The following is a 19,563-nucleotide window of genomic DNA, read 5'->3' as shown; positions in this document are numbered from 1 at the left end:
TGTAGCTAGGGATGATGGGAGTTGTAGTCCCAAACGTCTGGAGGGCCGAGTTTGGGGTGCCTGATTTACGCTCACTAAACTTGCCACTGTTGTTTCTCTGCTATGGTTTCTCTGTCTGCCAGAGGGTGTCAGGGCATTCTTTTTACTCTGACAGGTGGGACGCTTCACCAGCTGAATGTCCACCTGCATGGCAACCGTTACAGCAGGTGTGGGGAAGATTTGGCCCTCCCCTCCAGGTGTTTCACTGAATGACAACTCCTATCAGCCCCAGTGCTCCCAAGGGCCAGGGAGGAGGAGAGTACCGTATTTTTCGCTCTATAACACGCACCAGACCATAACACGCACGTAGTTTTTAGAGGAGGAAAACAAACAAACAAAAATATTCTAAACGAAATAGTGAATATATGATTTTTGTGGTTCATGCTGTGGCCACAGACATGTGATCTGACGGTGAGTTTGGAGTAGCCCAATGCAAAAATCCTGAGGATCCATGCTTTGTAACCATGGAGGAGGGAAGGAAGGGGAACCATGGATCCTCTGCTCACGACTGCAGCAGATCCCCCCATCACCCGCAGGCATTCGCTCCATAACACGCACAGACATTTCCCCTTACTTTCTAGGAGGAAAAAAGTGAGTGTTATGGTGCAAAAAATACGGTAGTTATTATCCAGGAACATTCCTGCTTTGCGGTGGTTGCACTAGATCAGCCTTTCTCAACCAGTGGGTTCCCAGATGTTGTTGAACTACAACTCCCATCACCCCTAGCTAGCAAGGCCAGAGCTCAGGGATGATGGGAGTTGTAGTCCAACAACATCTGGGGACCCACAGGTTGAGAACCGCTGGACTAGATGATCATTGGGTATCTCTTCCACCTCTACCATTCCATGAACATCTGGGGGGCCAAAGGCTCCCCACACCTGTGTTCCCAGAAACAGGATGCCGACCCCCACCTCCCCACTTTTCTTTGCCTATCACATCGCTTGCTGGAAACACAACCAACTTGCGCGACAGGCAGAAATTCCGCTGGTAAAGCTATCCCACAGTGGTTGAATTACTATCCGCCGCAGGTTGTTAAAGTGCCCAGGAAATGGAGAATGGAAGTTTGACCATAGTTTAAGGCATCTTGGGGGAAACAAACAAACCTATTTAGTTTAGATCTTCCCAGAAGAGGGCCGGCTGAGTTTGTCACCCCTTATATCTGCTCAGACAGACCTCCTCCTCTTTGAATTCTGAGAGCACACAAGAACTCTTTGATTCCAGGACTCCTGTTTCAGAAAGCTTCTTATCCTTTGGGGGAAAGTGAGGAGGAGAGGAAGGGAGAGAAGAGACCGATCAAAGAAGTAGGTTGGAAAACAGGAAGGCATTACAGTGGTACCTCGGGTTACATCCGCTTCAGGTTACAGACTCCGCTAACCCAGAAATAGTGCTTCAGGTTAAGAACTTTGCTCCAGGATGAGAACAGAAATTGTGCTCCAGTGGCAGCAGGAGGCCCCACTAGTTAAAGTGGTGCTTCAGGTTAAGAGCAGTTTCAGGTTAAGTACGGACCTCCGGAACGAATTAAGTACTTAACCTGAGGTACCACTGTATCTGAAAGGGACTAGAAAAAGTAGGGAGTCCATCTGGTATAAGGGAGGGCCTCAGCTCAGTGGTCAGAGCACCTGCTTTGCATGCAGAAGGTCTGAGGTTCAAGCCCTGCCATCTACAGGTAGGGCTGGGAGAGAAAGCTGCCTGGCATCCTAGAGAGCAGCTGCCAGTCAGTGTTGACAATACCAAGCTGGATGGACTGGGGGTTCGGCTCAGGATAAAGCAGCTTCCTAGGTTCTTAAAAAGATGAAGAAAATGTCGAATCACAGAATTATAGTGTTGAAATTCCTGCAGTGCATGAATTCTGGCCACAGCTGTCCTTGGGTGGGCTCGAACCACCAACATTCTGGTTATCAGCTAGACGCATTGACCCATTGCGCCCCTGGGTCCTTGAAGTAGATTAACTAGGTTAAAAAGAGAATCACAGAATTAAAAACACACGCACACCCCAGCTCAAAAAAAAAGACATTTAAAGGGTACCATGTGTATCAGACTTCAGAGTGGTTCCTTTGCATTCATTTAGTCCTGTACAACAGCCCTGTGTGGTGGGTTGGGTCCATTTTGTGATAGAGAAATTGAGACCAGAAATGAAGGAGAGAGGGGAAGAGAGCAAGAGCCAGACTGAGAGCATTTTCCTGGAGCACTCCCCACCTGCGTTATAAGAGTGTGATAAGCAGACAGAGTAAGTATGGGAATGGGACAGTTTGGAAACAGTTTTATCGCTCAATCTGATTACTCCATCATTAGGCTTCAGAGCCTTCCTGCATCTGTCATTTAATCTGATATAGCAGGTTTCTAGCCTGGGGTTCCTCAGGAATTCTAGGAAACCAATTCTGAGACCTGTGTTTAAAAATCGGCGTAGTTTTGAAAGGTTCATTTGACCATCTTGATTCAAAATGGCGCCCAACGGTTCCCAAACGTAGACAGAAACGTGCTGTTGATCTCAGGAACCACCGCACAAAATTTGGTTATGCTATCTTGAGAAGTGTCCAAGTGCATAGCTAAGAGACACAGAGTGTGATTGCACAGACATATGTGAATGATTTTACATATTTAAAAACATTGCGTGGCGCAGCCCTCTAGAGAGGATACGACTTCAGACAGCGCACAACAGGATGCCCTCTCCCCACAAGCCCAAAATCCCAACCGTGTTAAAGAATCAGCCTGGTCTTAGAATCATAAACGGTAGAGTTGAAAGGGACCCCGTGGATCATCCAGCCCAACCCCCTGCAATGCAGGAATCACAGCTAAAGAACCCCCAACAGATGACCATCCAACCTCTCTTTAGAAACCTCCAAGGAAGGAGAATCCACCACTTTCCAAGGGAAGTTCTTCCTTCTTGTTTTCTGTGGCACTTTTGAGATAGGGCACAGGGGCATCCATTCCATCTTGTATTTGCAGTCTGAAGTGGTACAGTCCCTTGTGGGGCTTATACCTTTAACCCAAGGAAGGAGAGCCTGTGGCCCTCCATATGATGATGGACTTATAAGTGCCATCATCCCTGCCCACTGGCTGTGCTGGTTGCTGGGAGCAACACCTAGAAGACACCAGATTCCTCAGCATTGCTTTAAAACCCTCAGCCTTTGAGAACCAGATCCTGACAATCAGCTGAATGGGGTGGCTTAAAACAGCTGTTTTGGGGGACTCATTCAACACCTCCCCCCCCTGCCAGTGCACAAGCTTCTGGCAAATGGAGCGCTGCCCTTTAGGCAGGACAGAAAATTAAAGTACAGTGCGAAATACCAGTCATTTTCTTTTGGGTGAACGGGTAAGCTTGTTTGCTTGTTGAACCCTCTGATGTGGCCATAAATGCCTGCACTGATCTATTCGTCTGGACCGTTCAATTAAGGCCATAGACTGAAATGTGACTTGATTTGAATTAAACAAGCACACACACCAAAATTGGATGCTGAGAGTTTCAAGAACAAGATATAAACTTAGCAGGAGACCCTGCTCTTCAAAGAAACTCAAGTCACAAGCACCATGGTTGAATTAACATTTGGGTTTAGCTTTGTTGGTGTGTGTGTGTGTCCCCAAGTCAGGAAGACTCAAACTTGGAACATATTATGTTGAAACAGATCCAAGTGCCCCTGCTCCAGAAATATCTGGAAGAATCAAGTAATTAAATAGTAATCAATTGACACTCATAGGGTTAATTGACTATGTTTTCTTTAATCAGGTGCCAGCCCCAATACTACCACTAATTTATAGTGGTAAGAGGTCCCAGAAACCAACTTAGCTGACCAGTCAGAAAAACCAAGAGGCAAGGAGTTCCAATGGTTTCCCCCCCAACAGTGTCCCATGTTGCCCTGTGCCTGATTTTACACTGGATCTTTTAGAGGTGCCTCCTAGTTACTCACTGGGACATCTTTCTATCCCCCCTAAATCCAGCTTCATCCTCCTCATTCTACATCACAGGAGAGACAACACCTTTGCATAAACCGCAGCAACCATGACGACTTCATACCAGAAAGAGCTGGAGAAATATCGAGACATTGATGAAGATAAGATCTTGAATGAGCTATCTGCGGAGGAGCTGGCTCAACTTGACGTAGAGCTTCAGGAAATGGACCCTGAAGTGAGATGGAGGGGGGTGACAATTTGGGGTAGAAGGTGGGATTCTTGAAAATTCTAGATTAAATTTTAGGTTTTTGAGGGAAATGGAAATACGACTGCCTAGACATGATTTTAAGGATGGGGAGAAATTCAGTCTCATTCACAATTAAAAGACAAGCTTACTTAATTTGCACTTTTTGCAAATATCGTTTGAAATTTTACTTCGAATTTTGCAAAGCAGTTCTCCAGCTAAGTAACGTGTGCAACAAAATGCATTTGACAGGGTAAAATGTTCCTCTAAATGTATACATTAGGGAAACTGATGTACAAAAATGCATTATATTACAGAAATTTGCTCACGAAAGTGTGTACACAATGCAAAAATGCTTTAAAATGTGTATGCTGAAATAAATTCACACTAAAATGTTGCTGAATTTTTGCGAGGAGCTTAATATGGAGAACTGAACTTAAGATTGATAAAATGAAAGCAACCAAAATCAGCAGATTCACCTATCCAGATGGTTTTTGAAGCAAACCCCCTGGTGCTGAATCAAAACATTCATAGCTGCCTTCTTCCTTTATAATTTTTATTAAAATTCACAGCCTTCTTGAATGTGAAGATGGTGAAACTTAATTTTCCTTAGGGGCAACAAGTGAGACTGCAACAAACGTATGGTATTAAAAACAGCTTATAAAAATGTGTTTGGTATGAGAAATTCGCACTAAACGATGATGAATTTTCATGAGGATTTTTTTTATATAATTACAAATTGCTGCAAAATGTGGATAACTGAATCTAAGATTGGGGGGAAATGTGAAACTGAAAGAACCAAAATTGACAGATCCTGCCAGCCCTTTCCAGGGCACGCCATTCCTCACACCTTCCACTTTCCACTTTTGTGCCCTGACATCAGAGGCAATCTGTGACCACTGTGCATGCCCTGCATAGTCTGGACTACTTTGGGGAGTGGGATTCCTTCAGGTTTTCCTCCTCCAAAGAGAGAGGCATAGTGTTTCTTCAAATTTTGGGGTTCTCCCAAGCCTGCTGATCCCTGTGCATGGATGATAAAGATCAACCCTCAGAGAATGAGTTTGCTTAAAGTTTCGACATTTAAGTCTTGGTGATAACTTTTTATTATAGCATTTTTTAAAGGTCCTCAAATGCACCCATTTTAAATACAAAATTGCGAAGTATCTTGCAAAGATTAGCCATGCTGATTTTTTTGGGGTGGCTTCTTCCTCCCTATCTCTCTGCTCTGCCATTGAGCCTATAACTCTAACATTAAAGGGGTAAGGCTGCAGGATGGAATCGAGTTTAGGAGAATACCAATTTGGCTTTTTGCAATGTACATTCGGCTTAGGAACGTTTGCTCGGGAATTAAGAGGGTATGGGTATTGAGACCGAATATTATCAATTATCATTGTCATACGTTCAAATTAGGAAATAGTCACACATCTAGGCAGTAGGCGTGGAAGGAACTTTAGGTTACTATTTTCCCAGGAATTGTTTCTGCCCACCCCTACAAATCCCTCCCTCACAACCCCAAGGGCAGGTTTTGTGGTGATGAACAAGAGCACGGAAAGTTTAAAAGTAGTAGCCGTGTCATGTCACTCCCCATTAGCACACAAGCAATTTCCCGTTGCCAGTGTTGTTAGGTGGGAGAGGGGAGCAGGCACATTGAACAGATGATACCTAACAGGGAAATATAACGAAGCCCGAAGCTTCACCTGTTGAGTTAATTTTGATGGCCTGGTTGAAAGTCCTTGTTCTGATGCAGCCAGAAGCCCTATCCTACAGTACTGGGTGATACAATGCCACTGTTGTATAACTCGCTCACCCCCATTCTGCTCTGCCTCATAGAATGTGATGCTCCCAGCGGGTTTCCGGCAACGAGACCAGACGAAGAAGAGCCCGACGGGTCCACTGGATCGAGACGCCCTCATGCAGCACCTGGAGAAGCAGGCGATGGAAGTGAAGGAGCGGGAAGACCTGGTGCCCTTCACAGGAGAGAAAAAAGGTATTTGTATAATTTCCAAGCTGGATGCTGTGATTCCAAGGCTGGGTGGATGGACTGCCAAGCTTCCTTCTACCGTCCCATCTGCAGCAGCAGGGTGTGCAACTGTGCTGCACAAAGTGCCACCTACAGATTTTTGCAGATTGAGCTGTTCTTGAAGGCAGAGGAGCAGCCCATTTAAACCAAAAACAAAAACCCTTATGGTCAGCTGGCAACCCTAAAAGTCAGTTTCAGTGAGTTATTTATTTATTGCATTTATATCCTCCAAGCAGCTCGAGGCGGTGTACATGGTTCTCCCCATTTTATTCCCACAACAACTCTGTGAGGGTGAGAAACAGTGATATCCAGTGAGCTTCATGGCTGAGTGGAGATTTGAACCCTGATCTCATAGTCTGACACTCTAACCATTACAACCATAATGGTTACTATTGAGTTACTACTGAGCTACTGCGGCTGCATGAGATTATACCCTCTGTGATTGGTGAATCGTATGGAGCATCTGGATTGGCCAGGTCTGATTTAAATAGCAGAAGCCTGGACATCTGCCTTTGGACAAATAAATTTTATTTTCTGCCTGCTGTGTTTCAGGCCCCGGAGTACCCTCATTCTCCAACATTTCTCCTGTTACAAACTCATTCTATTCAAATGTCACATCAAACTGTGGTCAGCAGCTAGGCATGACACTAATTTGAGAAAGCATGGTTTGCCATCAGCCCCAGAATCCATTGGTTTGCATGTTTCCAGACCAGGCTTGTCCTAGGCATCACCATGGTTTGCGTCTGGTGCCAGAAACCATGGTTTGACAAGTCTGCAAACCATGGGCCTGTACTATGCTGGGTTGTGACATTTGAATTGGCAAGCCATGTTTTGTGATAATCTGGTGAGCAAGGTTGAGAAACCATGGTTTGTGTGCTGTACATTTCAATGGGATGTTCAGTTTGACAGAGCAGAGTGACTACTAGTTTCCTGTCTCCAGAAGCCACTGCACAATCAAAATGAGAGTAAATGCATCAGCTTGAGCTCTGAGATATTGGGAAACAAAAGTAGGCAAGCAGCTATAAACCTTGGTTTGCTTGTACTTTGATTATAAACTGTGATTAGCACAAACCATGCTTGGGGTGCCATCTCTGAACTGTTCTGGCCTTGAAAGATTCCACACTCCTTTGTGACACTTTGATTGGCCCAAGAATGCCATTGTCTGATATGGATTTTGTAATTTGCCATTTGCAATATCCTTAAAAAACCCTGGGTGCTAGCATCAGTTTTATTGGTGGTTCCAAATCCATGGCTGCCATTTTGATTGGGGGCAAGAGGTGCTGGAGGCATGTGCAGAGAGACAATCACGTACGCTCCATAGGTCTTCGAGACCAGCTCTGTCCCAGCTTGGCGCCGGGCAAAAGCTGCTCCTGAGTGTTGCCAGAATCCTACTGTGCGTGCTGTCCCAGAATTGAGATGGGATTGAGAGGAAAAGTTATATTTAGCTCGGCCGGGAGCACGCCGAGGATTCAAAATAGCCCGGTGTGTAGCTCAGATGTCCTGACCCACAAAAGGTTCCTAAGTGCTCCTGGTAAAGGCTCACGGCATCTCTTCAAATCATCCATCAACACACCTGGGGGGAAAAAATCAAATTCGTAGCTCTCTCTCATGCGTGTCGGCACTAAAGTGAATTGGGACTTCCTTCTGAGTAGACGATGGCGCATTTGCAGCTGCATGTTCTTCATCCTTGACCTTCAACTGCAGCTACTTGACCCCACAATGAAAGGCGTGAAAAGGAGGACATTGATTTTAAGGACTTGCCTTCATTCAGAGTTGCATCCTTCACATATGCTAAAAGCACTTTCAGGGCAACCTGCTGCTGTACATTAAGGGCGTTTATCATATTCTTCTTTATGATGTTCTTCCATTTGCAGATTTTGCATGTGACCCTGAGAGCTGAGGTACTGCAAAGAGATTCCCCTGCGAGACCTCAGATCTCAGCTGTCCAGTGGCTTTGCTCAGGTCAGGCAAAGGTTGTTGTCATTTACTTGCAGAGGTCCTCTCTGTGTGTGGCACCAACCAGAGGAACCAAAGTTTTATAATCAGCTTGTAAGAGCATAAATTTGAGCTGTCCAGTGGTTCTGCTTGCCAAAAATTCTTTTTAAAAAGCCAAAGTAGGTACATATATCTCACATCTTATTTGGTAACATTTTAAAATACATTTCATTCCACCTTTGACCACAAAACTTGCAGAAACTTTATATTGTGCATCAGAAAACACATCCCTAAAATGGCATTTTAGAAACTGATCACTGGTTATCTGCCATTCACCTGAAGATAGACAGGGGACAAATGTTCCACCCCTATACTCCAGGCAGGCTCCTCTGCCTTTAAGAGCAGTACAACAGGCAGAAATCCAACCAGTCTAGCTACTGGTACATGGAGGCAGAGTGACAAGGAAACCTCTTCACTTGTGGAATTCCTCCCTGTGGCATTTGTACTCTGCCCTTTCTTCAAGGAGCTCTGTGTCACCATGCAACAACTCTGTGAAGCATGCCAATCTGAGAGACTACTGTAGCCAGCTCCTCCAGTGAACAACAAGGATGATCAGGGATTTAAATTCATGATCCATTTGGCCTTCAATGGGTACATCAGGACCCATTACATCAGAAGTAATGTGTCTCTCACCCATTTTGAGGGCCCAATCCAGCTGTACGTTTAGCCTGAAGAGCTGTCACATGGGAGATGGAACAAGCTTGTTTTCTGCTGCTCTGGAGGGGAGGCCCCAACCAATGAATTTAAACGACAAGAAAGGAGATTCCAATTGAACATTAAGAAGAGCTTTCTGACAGTAAGAGCTGTTTGAGAGTGGAACGTATTTCCTCGGAAGGTGGTGGACTCTCCTTTGTTATAGGTTTTAAAACAGGGGCTGGATGTTCCTTTAGCTGTGATTCGTGCATTGCAGGGAGTTGGACTAGATGACCCTTGGAGTCCCTTCCAACTTTACAGTTCTGTGATTCTAAATAGCTGTCATGGTGAGATGAACAATGTAGTGTTTGGCAGAAACTGAACTGCAGTGTAAGAGAAACGGAACCGATTATGACTAATGCAGTTTGGAATAGAAACCGTTGCCTTCTGACATCCCTTGCGTGTCAAAAGCAGCAGCACTACCCTTTCCAGATATCTTGCAGCATAACCAATGGCGTTTGTGTTGAATCTTGCCGGTGCATTGGCCAATCCCGTGGAGAGGCAGCAGCAGTCAGATTCCGAGAGCCGGTGATAAGGAGCAACAGGTGGACTCTGCCAGCAGATTGGAAGATGTGTATGTGTGTGTGTGTGTGTGAAGGCATCTCAGGTTCACCCTATTTGCGCCTCCTCTCACTTTGTGGTTCCCACGCTAATTTACTTCTCTCCACACTGGAACGAAGAAAAGATCCCGGAGCCGGGACGTTTCTAAAGGGCAGCTTTGATTCTCCCTTTTCCCAGTCTCATTGGGGCCTAAAAAAAGATTTCCTGAAAGTTCACAGTGTCAAGAGATTTTCTGAAAGGAAACCTTGTCCGTGTCTTCTTTCCTCCCTCTCTTATTGTGTTTCATGTTCTTAACATTAGAAAACCAACACAAAATAGAAAAGAAATGCAATTACTAATTGCGAGACATGTCTTAATGTTTCTAACCTGAGCGTCGAGTCATCACACTGTCGTTTTGCTTCAATCTGAGGCATTGCCGTCTCTCCCCACCCTTATTTAATTACTGCTGCTATTTTTATACTTGGAAAAACTGTTTTCACCGTATCTACATTTCTCATATTCTTTATCCTTCCCCCACCCCTGTTCTCTTAATTTCACAAGATAAATTAGTGCAATGCAGCTCGTAGTGGCTTGGTGTTTATATTCTAACAATTTAAACAGATGGCACCTCTTCTTCTGCTGCTACTTTTAGCACTGAGCAATTAAACATCTGGCTGCGATTAAGAAATCCCTTGCTTCCTCTCTGTAACTAAATCACCGTGTTTTGGGGGCATGGAGAGGGGTTAGATCTGGGCCACGTGAAATGGAACTGTCTGGTGTGGCTGCTTTGGAATCCCAGCTACTTTAATGTTGGATTTAAAAAACAGCAACCAGCCAGCAACAAAACAAACAGTGCAAGTTTCTAGACCTGATCGTCTCAGATAGTGTAGAGAGAACTGCTAGTGTGCCATGGGAAATGAAGAAGTGGAATAATTTGAGGGCCCTGAATCCTCCACATTGAAATTCTGGATGAGTTACTGCTCTGGGCATCTGCTAAGGATCAGCAATCCTGCTGCTTCTCTGGGATGGATCATTTAGTCACTCCCCCGTACAGTGGTGCCTCGCAAGACGAAAAGAATCCGTTCTGTGATTCTCTTCGTCTAGTGGTTTTTTCGTCTTGCGAAGCTATTAGTGCCTATTAGCGGCTTTTAGCGGCTTATCGGATCAGCTGATAAGCGGCTTAGCGGCTTAGAAAAAGGGGGGGAGGAAAAAAACCCCGCAGGAACTTGCAAGACATTGTCCTCTTGCGAAGCAAGCCCATAGGAAATTCGTTTTGCGAAGCACCTCCAAAATGGAAAACTCTTTCGTCTAGCGAGTTTTCCGTCTTGCGAGGCATTCGTCTTGCGGGGCACCACTGTACAGTGATGTAACAGAATCACTGTTCCGGTCTTTTTCTAGCTGGGCAACCCACACTGAACAGGAACTCAGGCAGAAAGGAAGAGAAAATCAGTTTGGCTCGCAGTTTAACAAAGAATCATAGAATTGTAGAGGTGGAAGGGACCATGCAGGTCATCTAGTCCAACCCCCTGCAGTGCAGGAATCTGGACCTAACTAATTCACATGCCCCAAATGATACAAGAACGAGAACGCAGCTACCCTTTGAATAGTACACTTTTCCAGATTTTGCATTTCTCCAGCTATAAAGAACGTTAAGCAAAAAAAGAAATTCATCTCTTGGGGGAAATGTGCATTAACAATATTATCATTATTACACACATCCTTGGGGAAAGTCTTTCCAGGTAAGAGAATAAAGTGCCCCCTCCCTTTCTCCAGTCAGAAAAAAATGTATCCTCAGATGTTGGACTAATTTGGGAAAACCTGCTACTGCTTAACCACAGAAGTCTCAAAGGGGTGCCAGTAAAAATTATAAAAAGCATACAACGAACAAAGTCAATTAATGTTAATGTAATAAAAACATTGTGGTCAAAAATGAGATGGCAAGAATAAATATTGACATCCTGGACATCAGTGAACTAAAATGTACGGGAATGGGCGAATTCAGTTCGGATGACCATCATATCTACTACTGTGGGCAAGAATCCCGTAAAAGAAATGGAGTGGCCCTCATAGTCAACAGAAGAGTGGCGAAAGCTGTACTGGGATGCAATCTCAAAAATGACAGAATGATCTCGATACGAATGGAAAGCAGACCTTTTAACATCACAGTAATCTAAGTTTATGCACCAACTACCGGTGCTGAAGAAACTGAAATTGACCAATTCTATGAAGACTTACAACACCTTCTAATTACAAAAACTTGAGCTCAGCTTGGGGGCATTTCACCAAATCTGGCTGGATTTCAGAATGGGGAAAGTTTTGGAGAATTTGGGGGGGGGGACTGCTTGAATGAACTGCATCGTATGACCTTTTGTTGTGCCACTTTTAATTTAGTTCATTTCCTCTCCTAACCCCAAACACCAGGAAAACCCTTTATTCCGAAAAACCCCAAGAGGGAAATCCCCAAAGAAGAACAGATCACGCTGGAACCTGAACTGGAAGAAGCTTTAGCAAATGCCACCGATGCGGAGATGTGCGACATTGCAGGTAAAAAGCGTATTTCCGGCCGGAGGGTGGTGGGCAGAGAGCTGCTCCATGTTGGGGGCACAGACAACAGTGAGGTGTATCGGATCCCAGTGGAAGTTAGCTCCAAATAGGGGGAAAGGAACCTCATCTTATCAGAAACCTCTTGGCATTTATTATCAAACTGTCAATGAAGGGCGTTTAATACTATCCATCAGCTCAAAAAGAAGCACAGAAGTACAAATGCACCCAGTACACTGTCCAGTTAGGTCCTTGGGGTTGTAGCCAATGTTAGAGTAGACCCACTGACATTAATGAATGTGACTCACTTAGACCTATTATTTCCAACAGGTCTATTCCATGTAGTACTTATCTGGCTACAACCCTCAGCTTGGGTCTGTGCATGGACTTCCTCTTAACCCCTTCTCAAGCCACTGACTTAGATATCTGGAGCAGTCCGCTGCTCTGGATGGGGGTGTAATATTTATTTGTTTACAGTGGTACCTCGGGTTAAGAACTTAATTTGTTCTGGAGGTCCGTTCTCAACCTGAAACTGTTCTTAACCTGAGGTACCACTTTAGCTAATGGGGCCTCCTGCTGCCACCACCGCTGCGCGATTTCTGTTCTCATCCTGAAGCAAAGTTCTTAACCCGAGGTACTATTTCTGGGTTAGCGGAGTCTGTAACCTGAAGCATCTGTAACCTGTAACTTCTGGGTAGGCTTGTCTAAACCAGAATGTTCTTTTAGCAGGAATGAAGAACGCTTCTTGCACTGTCCATTTTCATGCAGCACATAGCTAAATGGTAGAACTCCCTCCCCAAGGGGGCAGTGATGGCCACCAACCTAGATGCCTTTAAAAGAGGATTAGAGAAATCCTTGGAGGAGGAGGAGGAGACTATAGATGGCTACTAGCCATGATGGCTATGTTGGAGCAGCAATGCTTCTGAATACAGTACCAGTTGCTGGAAACCTTAGGAGGGGAGAAGGGTCTTGTGCCCGGATCCTGCTTGTGGGTATGTGTTTGTGAGAACAGGATGGGTCCCCTTTGGCCTGATCTGGCAGGCTCTTCTTACATTCGTAATGCAAAGGAAATACGACGTCTATGCAAAAGAGAACCGGTCAATTGCACATCATTAGTGGATGGAAAGCAATGACAACAGCAAACACTAACCCTGTTTGCTGGATTGATTTCCGTTACGGGCATGGGATGAATAAGCGGACATCGTAAATTCCTGCTCCCATTTTTATATTGATTGGAATTTCTCTGACATCCCCATTTCCAGGAGGGGACTCTGTTGCAGGCAGCCCAGGACAATTGTAACAACCTGTATTGCATAAAAAGCAGGTGGGTCGCCCGTGCTGGCCGGTGACCACCGGACGGGAAAGTCCCTTGACGTCACCTCCTTGCCAAAGCCTCACGTATTTTTATTGCCCCCATGGCTCCCTGTCAGGCGTAAGCCGATAGGGCGAGAGCACCAAAAGTGTCTGATTTTAGCCTCTGCGTGGCGCTAAGCCAGCCCTACTCTCTGCTTGCTGCTGAGCTCTGGGAATCGGAGCTGGACACAGCATGGATGCACCGGAGCAGAAATGTCCCCACTAGCTATGCTGCTATCCTGACAAAGAAGGTCGCTCCTGTCCCTGTAAATAATGGATTTCCACAAAGGATTTTTGAAATGTCGGTGCCTACAGAAAAAGGGAGAAGCCTCCTTCTTCCAGGCACAGGGCCGGCAGCACAGGCTGGGCTGATCAGGCAACTGTTGGGGTGCCAAACCCAGGCAGTGGGTCCCACTGACAAGAGCCCCCTCTGGCTGCTGTCTCCTCTCCACTGTTGCAACCTGCTCATCCAACCTTTCTCAACCTGTGGGTCCCCAGATGTTGTTGAACTACAACTCCCATCACCCCTAGCTAGCAAGGCCAGAGCTCGGGAACGATGGGAGTTGTAGTCCAACAACAGGTTGAGAACCGCTTTTAGTGGTGGCAAGAAGGAGGCGGAGGCACTCACTGGCAAGCAAGCCGGTGGCAGCAACATTGAGGCAGAGGAGCAGGAACAGATGGCAATGATGGCAGTGGGTGGGTGGACTCACTGAGGGAGGGAGCCCGCAGGAGACATCTTGTCCAAGGCCCCCTGCAAATCTGGAACTGTTAGTGCCCTGACAGACTAGCTTAAAAATAATAATAATAATAATAATTCATAGGGAGCATTTCTGCATTTACAACCACAGGCTGGTGTTTTTAACTATCTAATTATTTATGGATTTTGTCATACTCTAATTTTGAAAGGTGCCATTTATGTGCAGCTCTCTATCCTATCGACTGCTTCATGTGGCTGCCTGGATAACCTGACACTGTGTTTGGTGTTTACAGTCTGTAGATCGACTTGATAGCTAAAACAGGGGAGTCCCTGCCTGTAGTCCGAAGATGCTCCTCTGGGAAGTAAAAATAACGCTAAAAAACAACAAGCCTGCATGTAGAATACTAGGTAAACTATTTCTACAACATGCTACACTTCTATGTGCGGGGAATTTAAAAAGCATTGTTACAGGGAGAGCTAGGCCTAGTGATCAGAAGAGGGGCAGGCCTCAGTGCTCTGTACAGCTCCTTGCACATGGTTGGCAATCCAAAATAAATTATCAGAATATTGTGGTGTGTTGTTGTTTTTTAAAGAAAACACAAACCTGGCTATTTCCTTCTCTGCTTCCTTGCAGCAATCCTGGGCATGTACACCCTCATGAGCAACAAGCAGTATTACGATGCCATCTGCAGCGGCAACATCACAAACACGGAAGGCATAAACAGTGAGTGATTCCTTGGTCTGCGTCTTACAGAGGGTGGCAAATGACCAAGGAGTTAGGAGAGACTGTTGCTCGGGAACCAGAAGCAACTGTCAAACTCAAGCGGACATGCTTGGGGGCTAGGGTCCCAATCCTAGGAAGACTAAGCAAAACACTCACAAATGAGAACAGGCTTCAAGAGAAGGGGCATGGTCTGGGAAGGGTCTTGAGAGGTGGAAAGGGAAGACTGGAGAGCCACATTTGCCCCCTGGTCCTGAGGTTCTGCCCTCTGTTATTCAAGACACGCTCTCTCTTTATTTTATTTCTCTCTTTCTCAGGCGTAGTGCAGCCTGATAAGTACAAGCCTGTCCCAGATGAGCCTCCAAACCCCACAAATGTGGAGGAGACCTTGACGAAAATCCAGAGCAACGACAAGGAACTCGAGGAAGTGAACCTTAATAACATTAAGGTCAGTGCCGAGTCCCAGGAGGACACACTTGGGTGTTTAAGCAGGCAACAGAGGGAACAGCCCCTGTTTTGGAGTCTGTCGCTTGTCAGAAGAGCAGATGCTTTGAAGATGTCGATGGGCTCAAGCATGGAGGCTGCTTTATATGGAGCTGGATCCTTGGTCCACCTAGCTCAATATTGTCCACACTGACAGGCAGCAGCTGTGTTTCAGAGAGAGTTCCTTCCCTCCCCTGCCTGGGGATTGAACCTGGGACCTTCTGCATGCAAAGCAGATGCTCTACCACTTTCCTCTAAGCGTAAGCTAAAGTTCCAGTTCTCATGCTTATGAACAATTAAAAGGATTAATTGTCAGAGGATAGGGGTCTGACCAGTGTGAGAGTGGGCCGGTCCTTCAAAGGTTAAGAAATACAATGGCAGACCTTCCAAGTGTCCCTATTTTCCAGGGACGTCCCAGATTTAGAAAAGCTGTCCCGGTTTCTGATTTGATCCTGGAATGTCCCGCTTTTCCTTAGGACATCCCTGTTTTCATTGGAGAAATGTTGGAGGGTATGGAGTTATCCAAACCGCAAGCCGTCTGAAGGCAATCCTGTATGGGGAAGTTTTTCTAATGTTTGATATTTTATTATGTTTTAATATATGTTGGAAGTTTCCCAGAGTGGCTGGGGAAACCCAGTCAGAGCATGGGGTATAAATAGTAAAACTCATTAGGGTTTTACCCTAATGAGAAATTACATGTGCCTCAAGGTGATTTACAAACTTTACCTTAAAAGCAGCTAAAAATACTTTTAAAAACAATACAAAACAACAGCTATGTCTCAAACTGTGATGCTGCCCCACAGAACCAGGACAGCCACACTGAAAGCCCTGCTCTAAGCAAATGTGGATATTTTAGGGATTTGAAGAAGAAACTCTCCTGCAGGATGCAGTGACTTACGGCTCTTCCACACCACTCTGTGAAAGTGTCATTAAGCATATTCTAAATCATTTTTGTGCTACTATCGATTAGGATAAAAGTGGGTTTTCGCTTTGGGACACGCAAGATGTCAGCAGGAGAGGAGTAATGTCATGCGGTCCCTCACCACCAAATGTAGGAACAGGTAAGGTTTGAAGCGAGATTTTGGGTGGTGCAGATGGGCCTCTCTTCATTCCCACAGGACATTCCCGTTCAGACGCTGATAGAAATCTGCGACTCCATGAAAAGAAACACTGTCATCAAGAAGCTCAGCCTGGTTGCAACCCGGAGTAATGACCCAGTGGCACACGTAAGCTTTGAGGTTGCTCCTCCTCTGTAAAACTTCCTTGCCCGTTAACAGGCGATCTGGAGCTTTGGCTAGGGCTGAACCCTAACAGGGAACTGGCGAGGGAGAACAGAGTTGGAGAAGGATGACTCCCTGTGATCACTCATGGAACCTTCTAGGCTAGAATAGCCCCAATTTAGGACAACTTATGTAGGCTTTGTGGTTAACCAAATACTGGGTGAACAGGACCAAAACAGAATCGGGACCAGAGCCCTGATTTAGTCCTACTTAAGCAGGGATGGGAGAGTCTGTAGCCCTCCAGGTGATGCTGAACCAAAACTTCCATCAGTCATGGCCAGCCTGGCCTTTGCTCTGGCATTTCTTTATTTTATTCTATAAAATTTATATTCCGCATGATTGTAAAAACAAACAAACCCTCAAAACTGTTATGAAAAGAATGGAATAATCAAACGATCAGTTAAAGAAAGGTTGCAAGCAACTATTTGAAAACTCTCAAAGCAAATTAAAATCAACAATAAGTTAAAAAGTGGGTGAAAGCATATGTCAGTGTTCTACACATCCAAATAGTCTTATCTAAACAAAAAATATTTTTAGCAGGTGCCGAAAAGAGTACCGTGAAGGCACTTACCTGATATCAGGAGGCAGTGAGTTCCAAAGGGATAGTGGAAACATCAAATGTTGGGGTAGTTCAACACCTTCCAGACTTTGCTGGACTCCAGCTCCCATCATCCTCTGTGACTGTTGCCCTCGCTGGCTGCTGGAGCTGCTGGGAGTTGGAGACAGTGGCTGAAAACAATACAGTAGTACTTTGCTTCTCGAAAGGCTTAATTGTGAAACAAATCAGCTCCTGAACACCGCAAACCCGGAAGTAAGTGTTCCGGTTTGCAAACGGTTTTCGGAAGCCGAATGTCCAGCGCGGCTTCTGCTTGAGTGCAGGAAGCTCCTGCAGCCAATTGGAAGCTGCGCCTTGGTTTTCAAATGGTTTTGGGAGTCGAATGGACTCCCGGAACGGATTAAGTTCGAGAACCAAGGTCCCACTGTACTTGCAAGAGTTCCTGAACTTTGCCTGTTTCTCCGCCCTCAGGCTGTGGCCGAGATGCTGAAGGAGAACAAGACCCTTCAGAGCCTCAACATTGAATCTAACTTCATCACCAGCGCTGGGATGATGGAAGTCATTAAAGCCATGAAGGAGAACTCCACGTTGACTGAACTCAAGGTGGACAACCAGGTTAGCTGGCCTCCGTTTTGGGGTCAGAGCCCCTTGCACTCTCCCTCTGCTCTGCAGCCGGATGAAACGACGACCAAAGGCAGCTGGTCTCTTCGGTGGCGATGGAAAAGACCTGCTTGCCTTCTCTCCCTCTCCTGGAGATGAGCAGCCCTAGACCTGCTTTGCTTCAGCAAGGTGGCTGCTTCGTGCATCCTCAATCCATGCTCTGGTTACATGCATGAATTCGCAAAATTCAGCCCGCAGCATCCTCTTGTCTCCTTGTAAACCCAATGCCATCTTTTAAAACAAAAAAACAGTAGTGTGGGGCCCCTCCTCGCTTCCTTCACACTTCTCATTTCTCTTTCTTCCTTCTCCCCACACAGCGCCAGCGACTGGGCGACTCGGTGGAGATGGAGATGGCCGCCATGTTGGAAAATTGCCCTTCCATTATCCGCTTTGGTTATCACTTCACGCAGCAAGGACCAAGGGCCAGAGCCTCCATCGCGATAACCAAGAACAACGAATTACGTAAGTGGCGCTGGCTTGGCGACCCCAGTGGCCTGTCCTGATTCTCGAATGGATAATTGAGTGGCCATTTTTCGTGGGTGGACATCATGGCTGGCTATCCTGTTCCCGATGTCACCGGGAAGGCCGCAAGTAGGGCCAGAGGGCAACAGTGGTCTCCCCGCCTGGGATTCCCAGTAACCTCTATTCAGAGGCATACTGCCTCCAGCAATGGGGGGGGGGGGGGAACATGACTGTCATGGCTGCTAGTAGCCTTTGATAGCCATACTGTCCTCAATGGATTTGTCTAATCTTAAAGCCATCCCCATTGGTAGGCATCGCTACCTCTTGTGGGAATGAGTTCCCAAGATGAACTGTGCTCTGTGCAAAGAAGTCCTTCCCTTTGTCTGCCCAACTTGCTCTGCACGCGAAAAGTCCCAGCTTCAACTCCCAATGGATCCAACCCACTGTCCTAAACCCCAGACAGCTGCTGCCGGTCAGTGTAGAGTCTACTGAGCTACATGGGACCTCAATGGCCTGACGAGGTACTGTATTTTTTGCACCATAACACTCACTTTTTTCCTCCCAGAAAGTAAGGGGAAATGTCTGTGCGTGTTATGGAGGAAATGCCTACGGGTGGCATGCCTACGGATTTTCCTCCTCTGAAAACTACGTGCGTGTTATGGTCGGGTGCGTGTTATAGAGCGAAAAATACGGTATATAAGGCAGCGTTCGGTGTCCTCACATTGCTCGTCTTTCTTTTGCAGGCCGCAAGCAGAAGAAAACATAATGGCCCACCCCCTGCGACCGAATCCAGAGTGCCCTTAAGCTTCCTCATGTGCCTCTAAGCAGCCTTTTAAGCTCTGCCTGCCTCCCAGAGACAGAGTTTTGCCAACAGCAAGGATTTTTATTTTATTTCAAGAAGAGAATTTCTCGGAGAGATTTGCCCTGCTGTTCCCCCCTCACCTTGGCGACCGAAACCACCCCCCAACCCCCATTTCTTGCAATCTCAGGTTCTTTCTTCCTCCGAATCCAGGCTCCCCGTCTTTTGATTACCTCTGTAAATAAGAGAGATTTCGGAGAGACGCCCGCCCTGCCCCAAAGAACTGGCTTTGTTCTCCGCTAAGGACCAAAGGCAGTTGCAATCTTCCTATCTTTCCTAAACAAGCTACTATGATTAAATGATTCGGCACCACCTCGCTGATCGAAACCTGAATATGTATAATATCTCCAATTTCTTGGGTCGACAGCTTGCGTTTGGAAATGCTTGCCCCTTTCTGTAATGGGCAGCCCCACACCTGAGGTGTCGCCTCTTCCCCAAAGCCTCCCATCACCTTTTGGGAAGCCCAGATGGGTGGGGTATAAATAATAAAATTATTATTATTATTTTGGTGCTTCTGGCACCAGACCCAGCC

General features: G+C 46.0%; 1 protein-coding gene and 1 long non-coding RNA gene across 2 annotated transcripts in view; one reads left to right on the top strand and one right to left on the bottom strand.

The window, feature by feature from the left end:
* TMOD4 (tropomodulin 4) overlaps window positions 1–19,364 on the top strand; it is a 23,763-nt gene extending 4,399 nt beyond the window's left edge. The window contains exons 2-10 of the mRNA XM_082202448.1: window positions 3,976–4,162; window positions 6,002–6,158; window positions 11,841–11,963; window positions 14,645–14,734; window positions 15,049–15,179; window positions 16,333–16,440; window positions 17,522–17,665; window positions 18,028–18,172; window positions 18,916–19,364. Of these exons, the coding sequence (XP_082058574.1) occupies window positions 4,037–4,162; window positions 6,002–6,158; window positions 11,841–11,963; window positions 14,645–14,734; window positions 15,049–15,179; window positions 16,333–16,440; window positions 17,522–17,665; window positions 18,028–18,172; window positions 18,916–18,938 (1,047 nt within the window). The 5' untranslated portion in view covers window positions 3,976–4,036 and the 3' untranslated portion in view covers window positions 18,939–19,364. The remainder of the gene's footprint in view (window positions 1–3,975; window positions 4,163–6,001; window positions 6,159–11,840; window positions 11,964–14,644; window positions 14,735–15,048; window positions 15,180–16,332; window positions 16,441–17,521; window positions 17,666–18,027; window positions 18,173–18,915) is intronic.
* LOC309520756 overlaps window positions 1–19,563 on the bottom strand; it is a 31,354-nt gene that overhangs the window by 10,594 nt on the left and 1,197 nt on the right. Inside the window, exon 2 of the long non-coding RNA XR_014214380.1 lies at window positions 17,066–17,200. This is a non-coding gene — a long non-coding RNA (uncharacterized lncRNA). The remainder of the gene's footprint in view (window positions 1–17,065; window positions 17,201–19,563) is intronic.

The sequence above is a fragment of the Podarcis vaucheri genome, assembly GCF_965113315.1.
Source record: "Podarcis vaucheri genome assembly, chromosome: 16".
In the NCBI taxonomy this organism is placed as follows: Eukaryota; Metazoa; Chordata; class Lepidosauria; order Squamata; family Lacertidae; genus Podarcis; species Podarcis vaucheri.
This window is presented reverse-complemented; position numbering and strand designations above follow the sequence as displayed.